The sequence below is a fragment of the Diabrotica virgifera genome, chromosome 4 (genome assembly GCF_917563875.1).
Source record: "Diabrotica virgifera virgifera chromosome 4, PGI_DIABVI_V3a".
Classification (NCBI taxonomy): Eukaryota; Metazoa; Arthropoda; class Insecta; order Coleoptera; family Chrysomelidae; genus Diabrotica; species Diabrotica virgifera.
This window is the reverse complement of record NC_065446.1, coordinates 135,077,445-135,102,928: the sequence shown is the minus strand read 5'-3', so window position 1 is coordinate 135,102,928 and position 25,484 is coordinate 135,077,445. Positions and strand designations below refer to the sequence as shown.

Sequence of the window (25,484 nt, the reverse complement as noted above, 5' to 3'; positions counted from 1 at the left end):
ATCTGTCAATTCTGTTTGTGCTATCCAACAGGATGAAATGGCCTGTTATAAAGTAGCGGTAGCAATGGCTAAATTAGCAACGTGTCTAGATCTAAACGGTCAAATTGATAAATAGTGAAAGAGAAACAAAGGTATAGAAAGTAGGGTATTTAAATTTATATTTAGGTGGAACAAACGAGGAAGTGGTTCAAGCAATCCAAAAAATAAAGAAATATAAAGCAGGAGGGATGGCAGTTTTTGTTTTTATTTGATTCAGAGTTGGACCACCATCTCCAGATAGCTATTTCTGCCTCTCAGGCGTTATGCATGGATCTATGCAGTCACAACTCTGAACCAAATATCAATAGACTTGCTTATTTAAAGAAATTACCGCGAATGCAATAATTCCAATTTTGAGACGCAAATCAGCGACATCTCTCGTAAAAAGAAGAAGACGAAAAGTCCCAGATACAAAGTTTACTGCAATAAAACAATTAAAATAATTGAAATAAAATAATAAACAATATTTTAAATCTAAGACTTTTCGTTAAAAGAAACTGCTTTCTGGTTACATCCTAAATCTCAGGCTTTAACAATTTATAAGCACGGATACGACGAATATAGGAGAAAGCAGACAGGACAACGGTCACGCATATACTTTCTTTTCGTCTAGGAAAACAGTTTCAAGTACTCAAAAATCTGAGGAAAGATGAAAAAGGAGGAAAGGCAGTTTTTGTTTTTATTTGATTCAGAGTTGGAGAGTTGGACCGCCTTCTCCAGATAGCTATTTCTTCCTCTCAGGCGTTATCAATCTAGCTATGCAGTCACAATTCTGAAACAAATATCAACACACTGCCTTATTTAAGGAAAATTATCGTAAATGCAATAATTCCACCTTTGAGACGGAAATCAGCGGCATCTCTCGTAAAACGAAGAAGACGAAAAGTCTCAGCTACAAAGTTTACTACAATAAAACAATTAAAATAATTGAAAAAAATAATAAACAATATTTTTAAATGTAAAAATAAAGCAGTTAGGTAATACTCGGGAAGTGTGGACAGCATTAGGAGAGACAGTAACAAGTTTATATAAAGTACACATTGGACAAAAAATGCCAGACGAATGGAGAAGCAGTACATTGGTACCTGTTTACAGAAACAAAGGAGGTATTCAACAATTTACAAACCACAAAAGTATAAAACTACTTAGTCAGACCATGAAAATATGGAAGAAAATAATTGCTACACGGATACGCGAAAAATCCCAAATACCCAATAATCAGTTTGTGACGACAATATAATTTTATCGTCTACAGTACGCCAATGATTTAAGCAAAACGTGTTTTTATACCGTCTCGGACGATATATAAGACGGAACGAAAAGCCTAGTTGGATTTTTCTTGGAGCGTTGATCGAAGAATAATAAATAACAACAAGGTATAAGAGGTGAGTAATCCCGACCACTTTCCCCCGTCGTTTTGGTGCGTTGAACAAATCCGACGGTTTCTCCTTTTACCTATCCTATACGAGCGGTAATCGTATTTCCTTACATGTCTTTCCCCCTGGCGAGTTGAGCGAGATGTCCTCTCCTTATACGCCTATTTCATATTCTTCTTCTTCTCATTTTTTTTGCATAGACATGACTTAAGTATATTCAAATGGTAAATAAGCCACAATTTTACCTAAAAATGATTTTATTAACGTTTCGACGCCCAAGTCGGGTGTCGTTGTCAAAATAAAAAATAATACTAAAATAATATTAAATAATAATATGTTTATTTAGTATTATTTTGTATTTTGACAACGACACCCGACTTGGGCGTAGAAACGTTAATAAAATCATTTTTAGGTAAAATTGTGGCTTATTTCCCATTTGAATATACTTGATTATAAAAATGCCACAAGAAAATAGCTTCAGAATAGACATGACTTTGTCTGTTTTTTCAATGTGCCTCTAGTAAGTTGTAGTTCCATCGTTCTCGTGGTCTTCCCACTGATCGTCTTCCTATTGGGGAACCGTCTCTCACTGTCCTGACTATCCTATTTGTTGTCATTCGGCTTATGTGGTCATTCCATTATATTCTTCTGTTTCTTACCCAGTTCTTAATGTTATACACCTTGCATCTCCGTCGTATATCTGTACTTCTAGCTCTGTCCCATAGAGCCTTACCATCGTTTTTTCTAAGGGTTTTCATCTCCGCTGTTTCGTGCAATCTTTTTGTCCTCTCTATGTCGGGTCGTGTTTCTGCCGCATATGCCATTATTGGTCTGATGACTGTTTTGTAAATTCTGCCTTTCATTTCTTTTCCGATATTTTTATTTCTCCATATTGTGTCATTCAGGCAACCTGCGGCTCTGTTTGCTCTATTCATTTGACCTTCCACTTCTGTTTTGAGCCTTCCGTAGCTAGATAGTGTGATGCCTAGATATTTAAACTCCATCACTTGTTCTATTACCTGACCTTCCAGCTCCAATTTACATCTTATTGGATCTGCTGTTATAACCATGCATTTTGTCTTTTTTGAGGAAATTAACATGTTAAATTTTCTGGCGATTATGTTGAATTGGTGCAGCATAAGTTGTAAATAATCTTCACGTTGAGAGATTAGTATTGCATCGTCCGCATAGCAGATTATTTTAAGTTGTTTTACTCCCATTTGGTATCCAGTTTCAGTTCTTACTTTTTTTATTATTTCGTCCATGATCAGGTTAAACAATAAAGGACTCAAGGAATCCCTGTCTTATCCAATTGCCGGCTTCAATTGGGTCAGTTAATTCATTGTCCACTTTTACTTTTATTTTGTTGTTCTGGTAGATGTTTTCGATCGCTTTAATTATTCCTAGAGGTACTTTTCTAAAGTATAACAAATGGATAACGTCCTTTAATGTTACCATGTCAAATGCTTTCTTAAGGTCCATGAAACATAAATATGCCGGTTTGTTGTATTCCAACGATTTCTCTTGAACTTGCCTCATTATAAATATAGCGTCAGTGCATGACCTTCCCGACCTAAAACTTTGTTGTTCATATTAATAAAGGTAATTCCTGATCCACGCGATCGTCAATATTATTCATTCATGTACCAAGTATCGTCACATCAACCCGAACCGAAGGTTCGATGCGTAGATTATAAATATATTTTATTAACGTCATTAACGAGTAATTAAGGCTAATTATCTTATTTTTGTATGTTTTGATTCTAAATAAAATATCTTAAAACCGAACCTTTGTCTTCGACTGTATTTTGTTACCCGGAGTATCAAATAAAACGACAACATTACAAGTTTGATTTCGTGCACCGTCGATCTGCATCAGATGTAATTTTCGTTATAAGACAGTTGATGGAAAAGTACAGGACTAAAGAAACAAACTCTCATATGGTACTCATATTCGCGGTGTGCAAGTACTTGGAAAGGGAAACGAGAAACGACCCTGCGCGAGTCGCGGAGAAATATTGCAACTATCTTAAATAATTCTTATTGTCAATTGAAATTGTCAAATTGACGTATATTTCATACCTTCTGTCAATGAAGCAGAAAAATTATATATTGCTCCAAAATATTGATATGATATGCAATTATTATATAAAGGTAAATTTAATTAATTGTATTTTGCTTGCAGTACTGCATTTTAATAACTAATTTTATTTACCACATACTATTGTTGATGTTTTCATAACATAACCTGAATCTTATTTTTTCTTCTTATTATTTTTTTGGACTATGGCCTTGACAATTATCCAGTAACTAGGACTAATATAATTGGCCAATATAATTAAAAGTGCGAATAATAGTACAGAGCGTAGAACTAGGGGTCGCTTTGCCGAACTTGCACGGTCCCAATTGATCTTGAGAGAGCATACGATAAAGTTCCACGAAAGATTCTGTGGTGGGCACTCAATATGAAAGCAGTCCCTGGTGATAATGTAACGATTGCGAGAGACTTGCATGAGGGAGTAACAACTAATGTTAGGGCAGGTATGAGAGAACTGATAAATTTCATGTGAAGGTAGGATTGGATTGCTTTGTCCTTATTTATTCTCATTAGTGTTGGATCAGGTAACAACAAAACTACAGGCTAACATTCTCTGGTGCTTAATGTATGTTAAGTAGGTACTTACATAGTGTGAGGTATGAAATATTGATAGCGTTCTAAAATTAAAAACTGGAACAGTTTGGACAAGCTCTTTAGGAAAAAAGTTTAAAACTTAGTAGAACATAAACAGACTATTTGGAATGTTTGATTGTTACCATAAACATATCTTTGTATGGTGAAATTATTGTTAAAAGTAATATTAGTTTTAAGTAAGTACCTAGAATCGCCGGTATGGCAGCGCAATAGGAAAAGAGATGGAAATGCAAGTAATTGATGTATTGTGTGACTAAAAAATTAAATGAGGCTGAAGGAAAATTTCTATAAAACAGGCATAATACCAGCTTTATTCTTCTCCTTCTTTCTCTTTATAAGCAATTCTGCTGTTCAGGTTCAAGGCTCCATCTTTTACGTGTCGACTGATACTTCCTCTACCGATCGGTGATTTCTCCCTTGTCATTTTAACCACACGGTTCTCCCTCACTCTCTTTATGTGATTATTCCAGTTTTGGTGTGTGCAGAAATTAATGTGGGCTATTTAAAAATTAAAAAAAAACAACGAATTCATGTGGCGGAAATGAGAATGTTTAGATGGGTGAGTGGAGTTACAAAAAAGGATAACATTAATAAGAATGTGTATATGAGGAGATTCTCACATATTAGAATTATGTTCAATATCGAGAACTTAATCGTCCAATAATAAGAATGGCTGATCTGACGGTTCCTGGGAAGTAGGAGAAGAAGACCAAAGAAGATCTGGGACAGACAAGAGCGTGACGATGATGTTTATCTGATATAAGAAACAATTTTCTAATAAATTTATATTCGTAAAATATCGCTTTCTTAAGGCGGAGATACATATCCGCGCCGTGTGAGCGCCGCGCGTTTGTGGCGCGGTTAATGTTCGTTAAAATTTTTCATTTTGACGAACCTTGCGCGATCCAGAGGAAACTTACGAACATGTAGTAATTGTAGATAATTAATATTAAATGTGGGTGCCTACATTGGATCCGTTTTTTTCGATCAGATCAGATCTGATATCGGCCGACGTCGGGAGTAGCTTCTCCTATTCTCATCGAGAAGTGTTTGGTTTCATCCCGATTGGTTGAAAGTTGAGTTGCAAGTTGGTTGCAAGTTGGTTGCAAGTTGGTTGCAAGTTGGTTGCAAGTTGGTTGCAAGTTGGTTGCAAGATGGTTGCAAGTTGGTTGCAAGTTGGGGGTTGTAAGCTAACATGTTTAAATATATTCAATGTCATCATCTCATTTTCATTTTCCACGGTAAACATCAATAAGTTTGATATTTCCTTCCGAACACTCCATTACTAACAAATATTCAACTCAGGCGCCCCAAAACCAACAAACCACTCGCAAACCCGTCCAAATACGTATTGCGAACCATCAAAGCATTTGTTGAAAAGCCGACAGAAGTTAGATCGTGGTACGCCGTGTGCGAGCCGTTTGTGTGCCACTTGAAAACACGTAGGTACTAATCTAACAAATATGCTGCGCGCGAGCGGCTCGCACACCGAGCAGAGCGCATATGTATATCCGTCTTTACGTAAATATTTGGATCTGCTCACTTGAAAGTTAATGTATTTTTAAGGTTAATACTTTTGTATTTACTTTCAGGTACACTACACAATGTCTTGTTATGTTTTGCTATTCAAAGTAACACAAAGAAACTGACATCAGCTAATAATAATGTTGATGGTTTGAACTGCACAGCTGGAATGAAAGTGTTTTCCATGATTTTAATTATTTTCATCCACAGAAGTATGTTCGATTTTGGTGCTGATATTTGTAATCCAGATTATGTAGAACAGGTACGATATTTGAAGTTTTTGCTGAAGGAATCTTATATACCTACATTTTTTTAGATGTACTCCAATTTTTGGATGACGTTTGTTCTAAACGGACCAATATTGGTGGACACGTTTTTTACTATATCTGGATTCTTAGCTGCATATTTTGCTCTACTCTCTTACCAGAAGTTAAATGACAATTCTATTATCATTAAATTGTACATACATCGATACATAAGGTACGGTTATAAACAGTGTTAGTCAAAAGTCCGGCCCCCTCGTATCTTTTGAACAGTTTTACTTATAATAATGAAATTTGGAGGGAGAAAATAAGCGGACTTAGGCTTCTCAACTTGACATAACCGGTGACGTAATAGTGACAGATGACGTTACAGCGCGACTGTGACCGATAATTTTAAATGGGACTTAATGGCAAGTGATACCTCGTTTGAAAGATATTGAAAACACCTATTCAATCATTTTGTTTAAGTTTAAGCTTATTTTGATGAATAAATTAAATAAAGACTAAAATTTTAGTTTCGGATTTAATTAGGTAATAATTCCGCCTCTGGTTAGTTGTCAAAAATTTGACGTTATTCAATTATCCAGTTGTTCTTACGTCAACGTCAATTTTTTTGACAAATAACCAGTCATATGTAGCTCGAAACAAATGACAATCGATGAAAAACCCTATACGTTTGAATATTTAATAATTAAATGCGAAAATATAATCTCAATGTACCTATTCAATCATACTAACTGTTTTTGGGTTTAAGCAGATTTTGATGAATAAATAAAATAAATACTAAAATTCTACTTTAGCACTGGTTTAGCACTACTAAAAATTCAAACGTCCGCCTATGGTTACTTGTCAAAAAGTTAACGGTTTCAATTCCATGGAGTTTTTACGTCAACGCGAATTTTTTTGACAAGTAACCATAGGCGGACGTTTGAATTTTGACTATTAATCAAAATCAACTTAAACTCAAACAAAATTAGCATGACTGAATAGGTGTGACTGTTTGAAGTATGACCGGATTTTTGACTAGCACTGTATAGTTCTTATTTCGAATAGGTTTAAGTGATTTTTAATAAGTCGAATTTGTCATTTTGCTTTAGAATGGTGTCTATCTACACAGTCATATTAGCATTTTACTGTACTTTATTTGTCAAAACCGGAAATGGTCCCTTATGGAGAGAACGTGTCGAAGTAGAAAGAGAAAGATGCAGAAAAAGCTGGTGGCTCAATTTGTTCTTTATTAACAATTACTTCAACACAGAGAATTATGTAAGTCGTCTTAAAATTTTACTTAATACAAAAATGGACACCATCTAAATAGTAAAATTTAGATCATTAAATTTATTTCTGTACGGGTAAAAAGCTCTAAAAGAAATCGAATGGGAACAAGCAATAGAAGTAGAGTCGCTTTAGATCAGGGGTCGTATTTTCGAATTCATTCAAGCATATTTCGCATATGAAATTAGAAGGATTTCTCTTGAAATCCGATGTCTTGTATTTTCGAATACTTCGTGTATGAATTTTTTCGTATACGACGACTCGAATGGGTATGAACCATTCGAATCGTGATGCTCGTATACGAATTATTGTTGTCATTTTTCAAGGTCATTTCAGCTGTCATGATAGCTTTAGCTAATAGTGTCAATTGTGTTGTTGTCTGCAATATTTTTACATTGAAATTTATTCTCAATGGCTGGTCTAAATAATTCTTTAATAGAAAGAAAGGACATGTTGTACGATTATGCCTTGAAAATATAATTTAACCTAACTTTATGTACGCATTTTAACTAACTTTTTGTACGCATTTTAACATTGGATATAAGCCTCCAAACTTGACATAAGACAGCGTTGCCATATCCTCAATTTTTCCATACTATCACATTACATAAAGGTGCATTTAAAAAATCGCTTTGAAGTAAAGCTTTGAAAAGTAAATAGTAAAAATATCAGTGTAAATACTGCATACAAAAATAACATTAAACAAAATAGCACACTTTCTGCGGACTTTGCAAATCGATATTACTAATATACCTATGCAATCTTAAGATTCGATTACACTTAAAATACTTAAAATAACTGCTAAACAACTTTTCCGAAAAATGGCCTAAGTATCTTATAATTTGTTCAGACTATAAGTCGTTACCTTTATACATTAAACGTTCTTATACAATCTTATTCTTATACATTATACCCCAGTATAAAAATATAACATTTTGTTTTTAATACTGCCATTATGATTATACCTTTGATTGAAATTATACAAGAAATAGATAAATTAAGTATGGCAACATTGTGACTCTTCAGATGACAAATAAGTTCAATGTTATTCGAATTTGCAGTGTTGCCGGTACAAATTCTGCTCGTATACAATAGCGGCTTCCCACGGTCTGCGATTCTACGGATCATCACGCACAGCCGACGACCACGGATTCCAACGCACCGCGGACACAGGTCTTCCCATGGTCCGCGGTCCGCGACAGTCTGTGTTTTTGATTGAGATTATATTATATGTGACTCATTTAATTTTGGCATTGCTTACATTGCGTTTGTCAAGTTTCTTATCTCTTTCAATGTTTTCGTTTAGAATATGGTGTGAAATGTATATTCTTTTTCTCATGATCATCTTTTAGTGCGTCACAGTTTTTCGATTTCTTTCTAAAGCATTAAATTGTATGTGACAGAAAAAAAGGCACGTCGGTGATTACTTCTAGTTCTGTGATTATTCTAGTTGTCGATAGATGGCGCCATAATTAAAAAAAATAATTTTTTTTAATTAGATAATAATATTACAAATATAATCTGTATAATTTATAAGACTATACAAATCAAAGAAAATACCATTTTATAAATGCAAGAAACACATTTGATTTGTTTTTATTCTAAATTGAAAATAAAATGTGACAACTGTCAGATTTAACTAAAATGTCATGTTAGAATAAATGTCATAAATGTGTATTATCACGGACTTACCCTTTTTCCTATCATTTGTGACGCACTGAAAAATGATCATGAAAAGGACAATAGTATGCACATTCCATGTAAATTAATAATTACACCGGCAAAATTAGCCGAACACCTTAAAAATGGGACATGTTTGATGTCTCGAATTTTCTAAACCATTGGTCCGATTTGAGTGATTCTTTTATTATGTTATAGCCTTATTATTTAAGAATATCGTTGTAATAATATCGTTGCTAGACAGGTAAATATCATTTTATACCGAGTGTATCAATTATACTGTGTTTTTTTCTTAAAGTTTGTAACACCCTGTGGAATATTCTAGCATATGTAAATAAATATTCAAATTAAAACTAGATTGTAGAATTAGGCTTTCTTAACATTCTCCTTTTTGATTAATTTACTTATGTGGGATAATAAAAAAGTTATGTGCGTTAACAATTATCCATGTTTTTCATCAATAAATGCTCATAGTAGGGGCGGAAAGTATGCTAAATTTGCAGATACTTTAGCGTTATGGGGACCTATTGGATTGTGAAGAGTATGTGCTAAAACCAGGAACATGTTTAAGTTTTCCATAAAGTGGGGGACTTTTCATTTTTTAATTTAATTTTCCATTTGAAATAATCGTTTTTTTCCGATTATAGCTCTATCTATCCATAATTCGAAAAAATGTGTCGAATTAAAGTTGCTTATTTTTACGTAAAGAATCCAAATCTGCAATAAAAATTGGGAGCTCCTATTTAACATTTTAAATTAAATCCCCCACCTCACTTCCGCTCCGTGAGGGCTCGTGTTTGGTGCCATTCGATAGATTTTCAAAAATATTGAATACGTGTATTTGGAGTTTTTCGATCTGATGTTCATTTCACGAAATATCGCAGGGTTCGTATTTAAAATTTTTAATCTACCCCTCACCTCTTTCCGTGTAGGTTCGTTTTGGTACCATTCGATAGACTTTTGAAAAATATTGAACACGTATTTTTTAGTTTTTCGATCTGACGTTCATTTCGCGAAATATTCGCTTTTTTGTGAAATTGTGTGACTCACCCATTTTCTTAGGCCCCGTCAGGGATGGGCGGTGTCGATAATGTCATGTCGACAATTCGATTGTCGACATGTCGACAATCATGTCGATGTCGAGTGATTTAAAGTTGTTGCCAATGTCGACAATGTCGAGTATGTCGACAATAAGCAAACGATCAGAATGACGTTCCGTGCGCACTAATTTGAAATTTTAGGTTAATCTGGCTGCGCTGACTTATTGAAAAAGTATGCATTAATGTTTCAACAAGTTGCAAAGAGACCAAATAATCTCAAACTTTTGAAACTTTTAACCTCACTATTAACTTGCGATTGTCAAATTCATAGGATATTCCATAATTGTTTTATTGCAGGTTTTTCAAGTGTAAATGAATTTTAAATAGATTCATATAGAGACAATTTATTATGTGCAAACCTCATGATAGAGTAATGCAATGTAATGAATCTAAAATATTACCATATAGATGCAAAACCAGAAAAAACCAGCAAAACAAATTTTCATAGATTTTTAATTTTCTATCGTTACTCGTAAACTCGTAACATTTACAGAAAGGTTTAAAAAAATTAAAAAGGAACGTAAACCTAAACGTCAGTAAACGAGGTAAGATTCAAAACCACAATCAAACATATCTCAGTACATTGAAACCTTACCTTGTTTCCTAACATTTCGTTTACTTTTTTTTAAATTTTACTAACTCTTTATTATAATAATTATAGTACAGTGGAACCTCGATTATCCGTCAGGGCACCGGACCAAGGGTATGACGGATAATCGAAAAGACGGTTAACAGAACATTAAAAAAAAATAAAAATTCATAGTGTTATGGTGACACACAGAAATTGACTAATAATAATTATTGTGCTGTGCGTTTTTGTTTTCGGCTTGCGATTCTAAAAATAGAACTCTAAAAGCATGCTATCATTTATCATTACCTATATAAGTTGAAATTTAATCCAGAGCCCTGAATAAGAACAAAAATTATTTACATAAAAAAATGTGGTGGTGGCATAACTGCACGTGTACATTTCAACGAATTTCATTTGGCTTATGGCAATGCTCTTCGAAAACAAAATGAACTGATGACCAAATGTTTACTTATGTATACAATATAACTTATATATGGACCCTGACGGTTAACAGAAGTGACGGTTAATAGAGAGACAGATAATCGAGGTTCCACTGTATAATAATTACTGAAACAGTGTTGAATCTCTTCGTGCTTTGGCAGAGACTGCATAATAAAAACATTACAACATTTTGCGGTTTTGCTAATTTTTAACCAAAGAAAACATTTAACCAATAATACATCAAATAGTTGTACTTTCCCCGTCCATATCTACAATTTCTTCCTCGTCCAGGTCATAACTATTTTTATCAGGATACTCTCCCTTTAATGAAACATAAATATGTACCAATTTCTTGGAATTAGTGAACGTTAATCTATTTCTTATCAGACTGTGAATGTGTCCCCAATTTGAAAAGAGTCTCTCGATTTGAGCTGAGGAGGCTGGCATTTTTAGAAGTCTGAGAGCCATTTTAGCAAGAATTGGGCATTCCAGTTTGACCACTCGCCAAAATACTAGAGGCTTTTCAACTCCTTTTTCCCAAAGTGTTGAGAATATTCCTGAAATTGTAAACCTAATATATTAAAAATCAAAAGAGCGATAATTTTGTCTGAAAGACTTACCCGATTTAGTGTTAAATTTGTCCCATTCTTCTATGCCCTGATTGCACAACTTTCTGAGTAAGAACTGAGTTATTATACCAGTGTGCTCTGACGTAAGCTTGGAATTTTCATATTTCGGATGCAGATAGTACGCAGTTAATGCGTACACGTTTAACGCCATTTGTTGTCTGTGTTTCAATTTTTCTTTAAGGTTATCTGGCAGATTCAAATTGAGCCACAGATGAACGGCATCTGCTACAGATGTGTCAGATTTCTGACAAACATTGATCAGATTACAAATGGGTTCATAAATTTCTATGTTCTGTTGAATCTCATCCACAAATTCATCGTTGAAGATTAATTCCTTGACTTTCGGCTTAATCTTTTTTTTCGTTACAGCGGCTACTTGTTTCATATATACCAGATTTTCTAGGAGACTTTCGAAAGAATCTCGGTAAGAGCACCATCTTGTTTCGGCCGGCAATTTGATTCTGCGCCCTCCCTTATCAACTATCATTTTTTCTAAATCTGGTTGCTTAAATTCTTTGAGGACAATGACCACATTGTCGACTAACTTTTTATCCAGCACGTCTTTGGCTAAAAGGTTGCCGGTGTGGCTACTGCACGTAGAGTGCCACATGTTGTGCTTGAGAAGGGATCCCATTTTAATCATTGCACTAGCATTATCCGAAACTATACCGTACGCATCTACATCGTATTTTTCTTTTGCAATTCTTTTAGATTCTGTTATTATTTCGGCAAGTTTTTCTCCAGTCTCAGACTCCGTGGTTAAATCCCAAGCATCAAGAAAGGCATTTTTTCCGTCTGCACTATGCAACATTGTCACAACCGTTTTAGAATTAGTAGATGAGTTTTTCCAACCGTCACACAAAATGACTGACTCGGTTTCCACTTTTTTACGTGAAATCTCAATATAGTCTTCATAGCACTTATTTAAAAGCGATGTACAAAGTTTTTTCCGGCCAGGAATTTTGTCTAAATAAGCAGGACGGATCGTTTTTATAAAATTTTTAAAGAGAGGTGATTCTACCACAGTAAATGGTAAGTTACAGCCGAATATAAATTTGGCTAGTGCAGTGCTTATCTTCTCCTCTTCATACTCTTGTAATATGTCCATATAGTCGGTGATTTTCTTTGATTTTTTGGCTGGTCTAGCTTGAGATGTAGCGAATAAATTTCTTTTATTCGTGCTTGTGTAGCTTGTGCTGGAGGAAGTTGGAGTACTTAAGTTAGTCAAATTACTACTCTCAGTATCAGTAGTTGATAACATCATATTTTCAACAATACTATGAGTGCCTTGAATTGCTACACCATTGTTTTCTTCCAATTCCAATAAGGCGGCATCGGTATCTAATGAATTTTCTATAATTCCATCTAGCATGTTTTCAGGTGAAGTTCCAGTCACAATAGCTAGCGAACCATCTTCCATAACTTCGTAACTACCGTTCGTTGTATTCTAAAATTAAAAATAAAAAGAAACTCTAAGGTGACTAAATATGAAGGGCGGATCTACGGACACCCTGTATACAGAAGTTGGCATAGATACAGCGTTTTGTACTTAATTCAATAGGCCAATCCGTTTTTTGCCGTAAAATACTAAACTTGGTGTTTTTTAAATGGGACACCCTGTATATAGAGATGCAACAACGTGAAAACCTCAGAATACAAATTCTGGGGTGAAAACTGATGCAATTTATGTCCCCTTCCGAATTCGAATTAAATAGTAATCAAGAAATCTACAATAATATATAGTGCGTTATTTTCACTTCTTGCCGTTAGATGGCTATACGGTTTTTGACGCCATGTTTTCTCCAATATACTACTACCGAAATGGTGATCCATGCGTTGTTGAGTTATGCGGCTCCGAACACATTTTACGATTCATTTTTATATTATAGATAAATGTAATTTCAAAAAGTTCCCCCCAAAATTTTTTCTAGATCCGCCCCTGCTAAATATGTAGTAGAACATACGTCCTATATACTCACTTGTGGATTAACTGTAGGTGTAAAACCTGTGTCTGAGCCAGTATTTTCGTATATCGAAACATGCGACATTTCATTATTGGATTGATTACCATTGCCACGATCTAACTTGCAGACGTTTCTTAAAATGAAAGTACGGGACGGGGTTAGTTATCAGCCGATACAAATATCAATTTCAGAGAATAAATCTCTATAGCTATCCAGCTAAAATTAATTAAAATATTTCTTCTTACCTGTGACTTTGCAATCTTGCTGCAGCTGTAATTTTTATCACATTTCCACATACACAACATTTAGCCGCGTGCTTTCCTTCTATCTTTAATACTTTGAATGATAATATATCATAGTTTTTATTCAGTTTTCTGCCACTCATTTTGATTCTGATCAGATCAGATCACATTCAAAGTTTACAACTGAATAATTTCATAACATAACCTCACTCTTTTCCATTATGGACACGTTGCTGACATTGTCGACATTGTCGACATTGTTGACACGTTCTCGACATTGTCGACACGTCTGTGTCGACAATTAAAGTCGACGTGTCGATGCCCATCTCTGGGCCCCGTTCAAATCATCAGATTTTTTAAATATACACTATTTTGCATGTACCTTAACGTACCTTATCTTAATCTGACGATTTCGAATTTTTCTAAGGATAGCTTTTTTTCGGATCACCCTTAACGAACTCCCCTGTATTAAGAACCAACGTTATGGTATAGGTACATTTACAGGGTACAAGGTTTCTCACTATTTCCTTATGTTGGATAATAAAAAAGTTATTTGCGTTAACAACTGGCCATGTTTTCCATCAATAACTCCTCATTTTCTGCTTAGTTTAATAAACAATCCTAAATTAGGTTATGAGAAAGTTTCACAAAGAAAGCGAACATTTCGCGAAATAAAAGTCAGATCGAAAAACTAAAAAATACGTGTTTAATATTTTTCAAAATTCTATCGAATAATACTAAACGGAGAGGGGTGGGGGGTAAATTAAAAATTTTAAGTACGAACTCTGCGATATTTCGCGAAATGAATATCAGATCGTAAAACTGCAAAATACACGTATTCAATATTTTTCAAAAATCTATTGAATGGCACCAAACACGACCCCCCACGAAGTTGGGGTGGGGGGTTACTTTAAAATCTTAAATAGGTGCCCCCAATTTTTATTGCAGATTTGGATACTTGACGTAAAAATAAGCAACTTTTATTCGCAACATTTTTTCCAATTATGGATAGATGGCGTTATAACCGGTTAACTTAACTTTTTTGGTTTTAGCACCCACTCTTCACAATCCAATAGGTCCTTTGCAGTAATTGCAACATACTTTTCTCCCCTACTATGAGGATTTATTGATGAAGAACATGGCTAGTTGTTAAAGCACATAACTTTGTTATTTTTCAACATAGGTAAATGAATCAAAGAAGAAAATGTTAATAAAGCCTAAGGCTATAACAGAGTTTTAATTTCAATATTTTATATACGCTAAGATATTCCACAGGGTGTTGCGAACTATAAGAAAAAAAAACACAATATGATTTTTACACCCGGTATAAAATGACATTTACCTGTCTAGCAACAATATTATTACACCGATATTCTTAAATAATAAGGCTAGAACATACTAAAAGAATCACTCAAATCGGACAACAGGTTTAGGAAATTCGAGACATCAAACATGTCTTATTTTTAAGGTGTTCGGCTAATTTTGCCAGTGTGATATTTTATTTTTAACAAAATATGTTAAATTATTAACCTGTAAAAAAATCGTTGCTCTAAAACAAATTTTGGACCAACTTTGGATATGCTTTATAATAGTCAGGAAGGTAGTGTAAAATTTGACCGGAGCATTTTAGCATGGGTGTTTTTCTTTATTGAATTAGGTGTTCCATTAAAAAATGGTGTGTCAGCCAGCCCAAAACCGGGGCTTTTAGGCAAAACAAGATAAAATATAAAACTAGATGGAAAAACCCTACAACTATATGTCAAAAATTTATCTCCGTGGCTTACATCCATCATGGCCTAAAATACCTAGCTCCTGGCTTTCACCCAGGCAAGCCGGGTTCCATTCCCCACGTTGGAAGTTTTTTTTTGTTTTTAAAATTGACATTTTGATTTGAAAAATAATTATTTTTATAATACCACGTTTTTGATGTTTATACGACACAATATAAAAAAGTTTGTATGCCCTTTATACAGTGCTAGTCAAAAGTCCGTACCCCCCCCCTCGTATCTTTTGAACGATTATACCTATAATGATGAAATTTGGAGGGAGTAAATAAACGGACGTAAGCTTCTTAACTAGTTATGACAGGTGACGTAATAGTGACAGATGACGTTACAGAGCCACTGTGACCGATAATTTTAAATAGGACCTTATGGCAAGTGATACCTCGTTTGAAAGGTATTTAAAATACCTATTCAGTCATACTAATTTTTTTTGGTTTAGGTTGATTTTGATTTTGGTAAATAAATTAAATATATATAATATTGTACTTTCGAATTTAATTAATAAAAATTCAAATGTCCGCCTATGGATTTTTTGTCAAAAAATTTGACGTTTTTTAATTCTCTAGTAATTTTTACGTCAACGTCAACCTGTTTGACAAGTAATCATAGGCGGAATTTTGAATTTTTATTAATTAAATGCGAAACTACAATTTTATATTTATTTAATTTATTCATCAAAATTAGCTTGAACTCAAACAAAATTAGTATGACTGAATAGGTATTTTCAATACCTTTCAAACGAGGTATCACTTGCCATAAGGTCTCATTTAAAATTATCGGTCACAGTGGCTCTGTAACGTCATCTGCCACTATTACGTCACCTGTTATGACTAGTTAAGAAGCTTACGTCCGTTTATTTCCTCCCTCCAAATTTCACTATTATAGGAATAACCGTTCAAAAAATACGAGGGGAGTACGGACTTTTGACTAGCACTGTAGAATCGTAAACTATGCATTTGATCATAATAGGATGACCTCATGCGAAGTTGTTGTACATGAACCCGGGAAGGTTTCTGAGTTAATACGACCAACCTAAGTAATCATTATTTGCACAAACAGCACAAAAAACTATTGTTTATTAGAAAAAAGGGTTGTTTAGGGTTGTATGTATCTTTTGATTATACATCATATAAAATTAAGAAAAAACAGTTTGTCCAAAAAAATCAAAAACAATGTAGTGCGGGGGGGGGGGTAACCCCCTATTCACTTAGATTAGTCGTACCAACTCAGCAACCTTCAGTCATACACAACAACTTTGCTTAACCCGGCATTGGTCGCTATATGAGATTTCTCTCACGGTTTAAGAATATTGCACACACCTTTTTCCCTGGTAAATTACACATACTATAGTTCCTTCTTGTCTCCGAATTATCCTTCCTCTACAATCAAATAAACTCATCTGCTCAGATGGTGGTTCCGTTGACTTAGTATGGCCCAATTGTTAAGTCAGTGCGCTTAACGTGAGATATTCTCTCATCGCGCGACCACCGTGTATAATATTATTCAGCATTATTTTTAGCATTATTTTATATTGTAGCATTATTTTATTTTGTATTTGCAATATGAATCGTGCAAAGATAATTTTAGAACTTACCCTGTTGCATAACAATAAAATAAAGGTACTAGTACACATTTGAAATTTATATTGAAATATTAAAATTAATATTATTTCTACATTTTTTGATCAGGTTAAAATGTAACAGCGCATTAACAGTCACATTGTGTAAAGCTAATAATAACTTTATTAAGTTTAAAATCTATTTTGAAAATTATATTTCGTAAAAAAGGCGAAAGTTGGATACCTTTGTGAGACAAAATCTCACGCACGACCACTCACGTAAGAACCAACCTAGCGACTAATGCCGGGTTAAGGTCAACATAATAATGATCAAATGCATAGTTTACAATTTGTGTCGTATAAATAATGAAAACGTGGTATTATAAAAATAATTATTTTTCGAATCAAAATGTCAATTTTAAAACAAAAAAAAGCTTCCAACTTCTCACCTGGGTGAAAGCCAGGAGCTAGGTATTTTAGGCCATGATGGATGTAAGTCACGGAGAAAAATATTTGACATAATATAAGTTATAGGATTTTTCCATCTAGTTTCATATTTTAACTTTTTTTGCCTTGAGCCAGTTGACACATCATTTGTTAATAAGCTTTGGAACACCTAACTAAATAAAGAAAAAACAGCCATGCTAAAATGCTCAGGTTAAATTTGACACTACCTCCCGTGCTATAAATCCCCCATTCAATTAAATATAAAAGTTGAATTCTTTTGAATTCATCTAGCGCAAAGTGAAAGTAAACAACTGGCGTTTACCGTGTTAAAAAATCATGACAGCGTCCTCAAGGGGCCCATACCGCACCTTTGGTATTAACCGACTTTCAACGGATCACTACAGATGTGTCTGTGCTACCACGGACGACAACTTCCCACGGTGCGTGATGTGAGCTGGGCCCGGATTACGTACACTCGATACGCATCGTATCCGCCATGTTTTACCGTAGCGCCTTATGGGAAAACATGGCGGATACGATTCGTATCGAGTGTTCGTAATCCGGGCCCTGATCTGTGTCCGTCGGCGAAATTGCCGATCCTGGGTAGCCGTTATTACTACGAACCAGCACAGATGCATCTTTGCTACCACGGACGATACGCTTCCCACGGTGCGTGGTACGAGCTGGTCCGTGTCCGTCCGCAATATTGCCGATCGTGGGAAGCCGCTATAACATTTCGAAGGACGTTCAAAAATACACATTCACGTTCGTATACGAAATTTTTCATTCGAGTTAACTCGTATGCGAAAATATTCGATTGAATTCGAAAATACGACCCGGCATTCATAACGGCGACGATCCGGCATTCATAACTTCTTTTGTTTAAAAATAAAATGGTAGAGCACACATAATATCCTTTTCTTCTTTATCAGCATTTCTCTTTTCAGGAATCGCTGTTCCTTACTACTCTTCCCCACTCATTCATGACCATTTTGTTTTTGCATCAAAACTTTTTAGTTTCAATTCCTCTACCGCACAGTTCTTCCATCTGGTTCTCGGCTTTTCTCTACCTCTCTTTCTACCAGATAGTTCTCATTTCTACGTCTGATGACCAAACTATTACAGTCTTTGCTTTTGAACCTTTTTTGAGGCTGAAGTAATACCAGATCTTTCCCTAATCACGTCGTTCCTGATTCCGTTTTTTCTAGTTTTATTTCAGTTACCTCCATATTATTTTTTGATCCATCCTTTACAGGTCACATTTCACCACCGTACACTGACGCAGGTGTCACCATATACTTGTACATCTTTCCTTTCAGCCCTTCATCAATCTTTTGATCATAGAGTAACCCTCTCATTGGCTTTCGGTGGAAACAAGAAGCCTATAAATTGTGGGAAACTTAGTGTCCCATTGGGTCTCCGTTGTAGACTTGCTGTTCCATTTTCCGTCATATAGTAGCTAAGGTATTTAAATTCTCCTATTCATCCTAGTTTTTCCCAATTCGATGTTTTCAACCAGTCCTACTTTTCCTAACCACATACACTCTGTTTTTGATCTGATAACGTTAAGTCCTCCTTCTTCAATAGCCCTTCTCTAACCCTCCAACTTCTCCAACATTTCCTTGCTCTCCTCCACGATATCATCTGCAAATAACATTGACCAAGAAGTCACCTCTTTTACCTTCTCTGTCTTTTTGTGAATATGTACATCCACAACAAGCTTAAACAGGCGTACATTATCAACGTAACACTGAAATATATTGCTAATAGTTTAAAGGCCAAAAATCACGATGAAACATCTCGAGAATGTTCATATTTTTATAAAAAAACTCTTTATTTTTGCTTTACTAGCTGAAAAATTTTGTTACTTTATTAACTGTACCTTTTGGTAGCATTTTTCTTTAAAACAAAGAGAACATATTTTATTGATCTTATTTTTGTATTCTTTTAGTGTATGTTCCAATCTTGGTACATGGCATGCGATATGAACTCCTTTATATTGGTCCCAATCTTAACTTTTATTCTATTTAAAAAACCGGCAACAGGCATCCTCTGCATTGTTGCCGTAATTGTAGCATCGATGGTAGTTACTTTTGTTACGATTTATACAAACGATGAAATGCCAATTTTATTAATATATATGAGGTAAGTGAATAAGTTAAGTAAAGAATATAACGGGTAGCTCTATTAGACACCAGACTCAATAAAACGCAAATTTAAACTAACTAAAAATACATCAAAATCAAATAAATAACAAAAAAAAAAATGTAAATAAATAATATCGATGAGGCTGTGGTCCGACGTTCTATTAGCGGCATGGGTGAGGAAAAGGATACTTACTTACTTTCCGTGTCCGGAACACCAACAACTTTAAATTCTGTATTTCCAATGGTTGGCCACATAGATGGCCCTGTCATTTGCTATAATTAAGTCTTGTTCTGTGCAGGTCTCTCTCATCTCTGTGCATGATAGTAGATGCCGGCTGGTCTGAACCGCGCCGCAGTCGCAGGTATCGTCCTCCTGGTATCCCCATTTTTTCAGGTTACTAGCACAACGTGAAACGCCGGTTCTTAGTCTGTTTAGCGCTTTCCAAGTCGGATACGGTAAATTGTGTCCAGCAGCCATTTCCTCCGAGGGAGGAAAATGTGTCGCGGTAGCTGACGCTTGCCATAGGTGTATTCGGCGCGTCTCTGGCGCTTCGGGGATGGATCTTGATGTTTTCAGGAAGCAGGGAAAGGATGATTTCTGGTCAATACCCAAAAACCTTAGGACTGACTAATCACAAATCAGTCTAGGCTAGAGTTGGGACGGAGCGAGTTGATCAATATTCGATACAGATTGATCAATACTCGTTCACCAGGTACGGGAAATAGTCCAGGGTAATAAGGATTTTCTCGGGACACTCAAAGATCCAGGTAGGTGACTACTTTTTAGTTATTGTAGACCTATAGGAAGAAAACCTAACCTGTTTCCTGCCTAGAGTGCGCGTCTGTTTTTTAATTATTAACAATTTAGTGCAAAAATCGCGATTTCTTCGATTTTTTGCACCTCATTTAAAAGTTAAATAGTTGACATAAAATTTAAAATTTAATTTTTTAGGACATTGAAAAATCTTCAAAACGCTGATTTTTGAAATTTAAAAATTTAATTTGTTGCTACGCAAACTGCAAAATAAGTGAAAATTGTTACTTGTTAATAACTTTTACTAAAACTACCTTAGAACTTTAGTTTTTCACCCTTAGTTGCGTATTGCAGTACTTAACAAATTTTTAAAATTTGAAACCGATCCATTAATTAGTTTAAGAGTTTATCCCAGAAACCTTTATTTTGTAATAACATAAGACAGAAAATAATGAAGATAGGGCAATTCTGAGTAATTCAAATGAAAGTAGAAGAGTGATAGTATTAAATGTAATTAAAAAGATAAAAAATTACTCAATATAATCAAAAATACTAATGCCAAATTTTTAAAATTTTGTAATTCATAAACATTTAGAATAACTTTACAAATATTGTCCGTAGGAACAATCTTTTTATATATTCAAAAAGAGTATTTTAACACGTATTTTCAAATAAAAAAAATATCCTGGGTTCATTAGGGACAAAGTTAGCCATGTGCTTTTTTTAATTCACAGATAGTTTGTTTATAATAAGTAAGGAATTTCATTAATGCCATTTTAAATAATGGGATTTGTATTTTTTGTTAAAAAATTTGTATAAACGTTGTGTCTTCACAGCACACTCTGCAATTTTTCAAAATTGTAGTTCAAACGGTTACTAGGGGGAACCTACGAATCCACCGAGTTAAAATACCGAAAAAGCAATTTCAAACTAATACAATTTTCTGTATCTCCAGATCAACTCAATGGATTTTCATCTTTCTTTTTTAATTTGTATGTAATTTCTACGTACATTACAAATATGCAATTTGTTTATAAATTTATTAATTAATAGTAAGTCTAATTTGTTTAAACAATTCTTGAAAAAATATTTCTTTACAAAAATTTATTTTTTTAATCATAGTATCATTAATGATAATACAAAAAGTTAAAGTTCATTTAAATAAATAAATTATTTTTATTAGATAATTATTTATTGACGATAATTTATTTACTAAAGTATACCTCAACTTTTTGTATGATTAATAATGATAGTCTGATTAAAAGCATGGATTTTTGGGAAAAAATATTTTTTCAAAAATTGGTTAAACAAATTTAAGCTTTTTATTAATTATTAAATGTCAAATTGCAACTAGACAAATTACATATTTGTAATATACAGAAAAATTACATACAAATTAAAAAAAGAAAGATCAAAATATATTGAGTATATCCCGAGATATAGAAAATGATATTAATTTTAAGTTGCCTTTTTTAGTTTTTGAACTCGTGCATTTGTCGGCTCCCAGCTCCCCCTTCACTTAGTCGACTAATCACCAACTGAACAACATTTTTAAAAATTCGTGTAAAATACCAACTTTTCAAATATGTAAAACTATTTTTTCTACTTACAATATTTGTAAAGTTGTCCTAAATGTTTTAAACTACAAAATTTCAAAAATTTGGCCTTAGTATTTTTGACTATACTAGATAATTTTTTTATCTTTTTTAGTACATTTTTATAGTATCACTTTTTTATACTTTTATTTGACATACGCAGAATTGCCTTATCTTAATTATTTTCTGTCTTATGTTATTGCAAAATAAAGGTCTCTGGGATAAACAAATATAATAATAGCCCAGTCGGGATAGCATTTGACCTTGCATTAGGAGCTGCCCCAAATTTTATTTTTCTAATCTTTAGGGAGGGTCAATATTAGTAAAAATTTAAAATCTCGACTGAATTCCACCGTTGCGTTAGCCGCCATCTTGATTTTAAACGAGAACCGTTTTTGCTCAATATCTCCGCCATTTTCAATTTTTTGACAAAAAATGCAGAAACTGAAATTGTTGCAAATGCGATTTTATATAATTTTATTTATTATAATTTTTTTCGTGCGGTCGATATTTTCCGAGTTATGAGGGGAAAATAGTGACAGTTGTAGCATAATTATTGAATTATTGAATTATCTCGTTTATTATTAGTTTTACAACAAATATTTACCTATACAAAAATGAAGAGAATTAAGTTTTGTACAATTTTGATGCCGTTCATTTTTTTGATAAAATCAATATTTAAGGTAGTACGTATGTGGTAAAAGTGCGAGCGTAAGACCTGATTGATTTTGTAGCAATTGTTTTTGTTCAATATCTCCGCCATTTTCAACTTTTCGACAAAAAGTGTAAGAACTGAAATTTACTACAATTTTTCGAGAGAACCAGTGGCGGGTCTACAAGGGGGGAAATGGGAAAATTCCACCCAACAGGGTCCAAAATTTAAAAAAAATTGTTGGAACATCACGATATATTAGCTGACATAAAACTTAAAATATCGACAGACAAATTCAACCAATAAAACCCGCTAGTTAATAAAATTAAGTGAACTTAATGTATATAATGTCTTTTTATGTCTTTTATATACTTAGTTTGGTTGATGTTTCATTGGAAGTTTCAAAAATTGTATAAAATATAATTCTCTTTATTTTTGTTTATATACAGTTATGTCATAAAATTAATAATAAATGAGACAATTCAATAATTATGCTTCCCCTCCGCTTCCATTATTTTCCCTCTTAACTCGGAGAATATTGATCGTATAAAAAATTGTGCCAAAGAAATTGTAGGAAATTGCATTTCCAACAATTTTCTTTCCCACCACTTATGTCGAAAAGTTGAAAATGGCGGAGATATTAAGCAACAACAGTTCTCATTTAAAATCAATATGGCGGCTAATGCAACCGAGGAATTCAGTCGAGATTTTAAATTTACACTACTATTGATCTCTCCTAAAGGATATAATTATAACATTTGGGGCAGCTCGGATACAAAATTCAATTCAATAATTATGCTTCCCCACCACTTTTTACTATTTTCCCATGTAACTCGGAAAATATCAACCGCATGAAAAAAATTGTTAAAAAGAAATTGTAGGAAATTATATTTTGAACAATTTTAGTTGAAAATGGCGTAGATATTGAACAAAAACAATTGCTATAAAATCAATCCGGTCTTACGCTCGCACCATTACCGCATACGTACTACCTTAAATATAAATTTAGCAAAAAAATGAAAGAGATCAAAATTGTGTAGAATTTAATTCTCTTCATTTTTGTACAGGAACATATTTGTTATAAAACTAATAATAAACGAGATAATTCAATAATTCAATAATTATGCTCCAACTGTCACTATTTTCCCCTCATAACTCGGAAAATATCGACCGCACGAAAAAAAGTATAATAAATGAAATTATATAAAATCGTATTTTTAACAATTTCAGTTTCTACACTTTTTGTCAAAAAATTGAAAATGGCGGAGATATTGAGCAAAAACTGTTCTCGTTTAAAATCAAGATGGCGGCTAACGCAACGGTGGAATTCAGTCGAGATTTTAAATTTTTACTAATATTGACCCTCCCTAAAGATTAGAAAAATAAAATTTGGGCAGCTCCTAATGCAAGGTTAGGCCTGTTATTCGTCTAACCCGACTGGACTATAACTTTTAAACTAATTAATGGATCGGTCTCAAATTTCGAGGGTTTGTTAAGTATCCCAATACACAACTTTGAATGAAACACTTAAGTTCTAAAGTAGTTCTAGTCAAAGTTATTAACAAATAACAATTTTCATTTATTTTGCAGTTTGCGTAGCAACAAATTAACTTTTTAAATTTCAAAAATCGGCATTTTGAAGGTTTTTCAATGTTCTAAAAAATTAAATTTTGTAGTTTTGTCAACTGTTTAGCTTTTGAATGGGGTGCAAAAAATTGAAAAAATCGCGATTTTTGCACTAAATTGTCAATAATTAAAAGACGGACGCGAACTGTAGGCAGGAAACAGGTAGGTTTTCTTTCTATAGGTTTACAATAACTAGAAAAGTAGTCATCTACCTGGATCTTTGAGTGTCCCGAACATTGTCTATTTCTAGCTTATTACCCTGGTCTAAAAGTACGGTGATCTCTGATCAACACTCACAAACCGCAACCTCTTCTTCTTGATGTTCCTATTCGTGACGAATGTTGGCGGTCATCATGGCAATCTTTATCTTATCTGCAGCAGCGAGGAATAGCTTCACATTATGTTGAACGAGGTTCTGAGGTTATTTAACCAGGATGTTCTTCTTCTTCCTAGACCCCGTTTTCCAAATAATTTTCCTTGCAGAATGGCTTGTAGGAGGGTATATTTGGATTAATTTCGCATAGTGTGTTCGAAGTATCGTAACTTATGAGATTTGATAGTGGTCAGTACCTCTCGGTCCTTTTTCAGTCTTCTGAGGACCTCCTCATTTGTGACTCGGTCAATCCACTAATTTTGATATGATCAAATGTTTCCAATTTTCTGCACATACCTTCGTTCAAGGTCCACGATTCAACACCATAAAAAAGCAGCATTCTTACTTTTATACTAAGAGAGAGGTTGTGGCTCTTGAGGTCTCCATCCGGTTGAAAGTAAATCTAGCTTTTCCGATGCGCGCTCTTATCTCTTGGTTGTTGATTCACTATTTATTTATTATGGTGCCGAGGTAGTTTTGGTCCTTCATTCTTTCTTCAGGGGTTTGGTTGACGTAGAGTTGAGGTTCTGTTTTTCTTCGGTTTTCTTACTAATGATCATAAGCTTTGTGTGATTTACGTTTATATTGAGACCATATTGTTGACTGTAATACGTGATTTTGTTCCTAAGGCCTTGTAGTCCTTCTAAGTTGTCCGCAAATACTATGGTGTCATCTGCATATCAGGTGTTGTTTAGTCGGTACCCATTTAGTAGAATAACTTTTTCAGTCTCGTGCAAAGACTCTATAAATAT

General features: G+C 34.0%; 1 protein-coding gene across 1 annotated transcript in view; it reads left to right on the top strand.

Moving 5' to 3' along the window:
- The window catches only part of LOC114331122 (nose resistant to fluoxetine protein 6-like), a 191,440-nt gene that overhangs the window by 133,350 nt on the left and 32,606 nt on the right, over window positions 1-25,484 (top strand). The window contains exons 5-8 of the mRNA XM_028280598.2: window positions 5,700-5,893; window positions 5,948-6,111; window positions 6,992-7,160; window positions 19,537-19,730. Of these exons, the coding sequence (XP_028136399.2) occupies window positions 5,700-5,893; window positions 5,948-6,111; window positions 6,992-7,160; window positions 19,537-19,730 (721 nt within the window). The remainder of the gene's footprint in view (window positions 1-5,699; window positions 5,894-5,947; window positions 6,112-6,991; window positions 7,161-19,536; window positions 19,731-25,484) is intronic.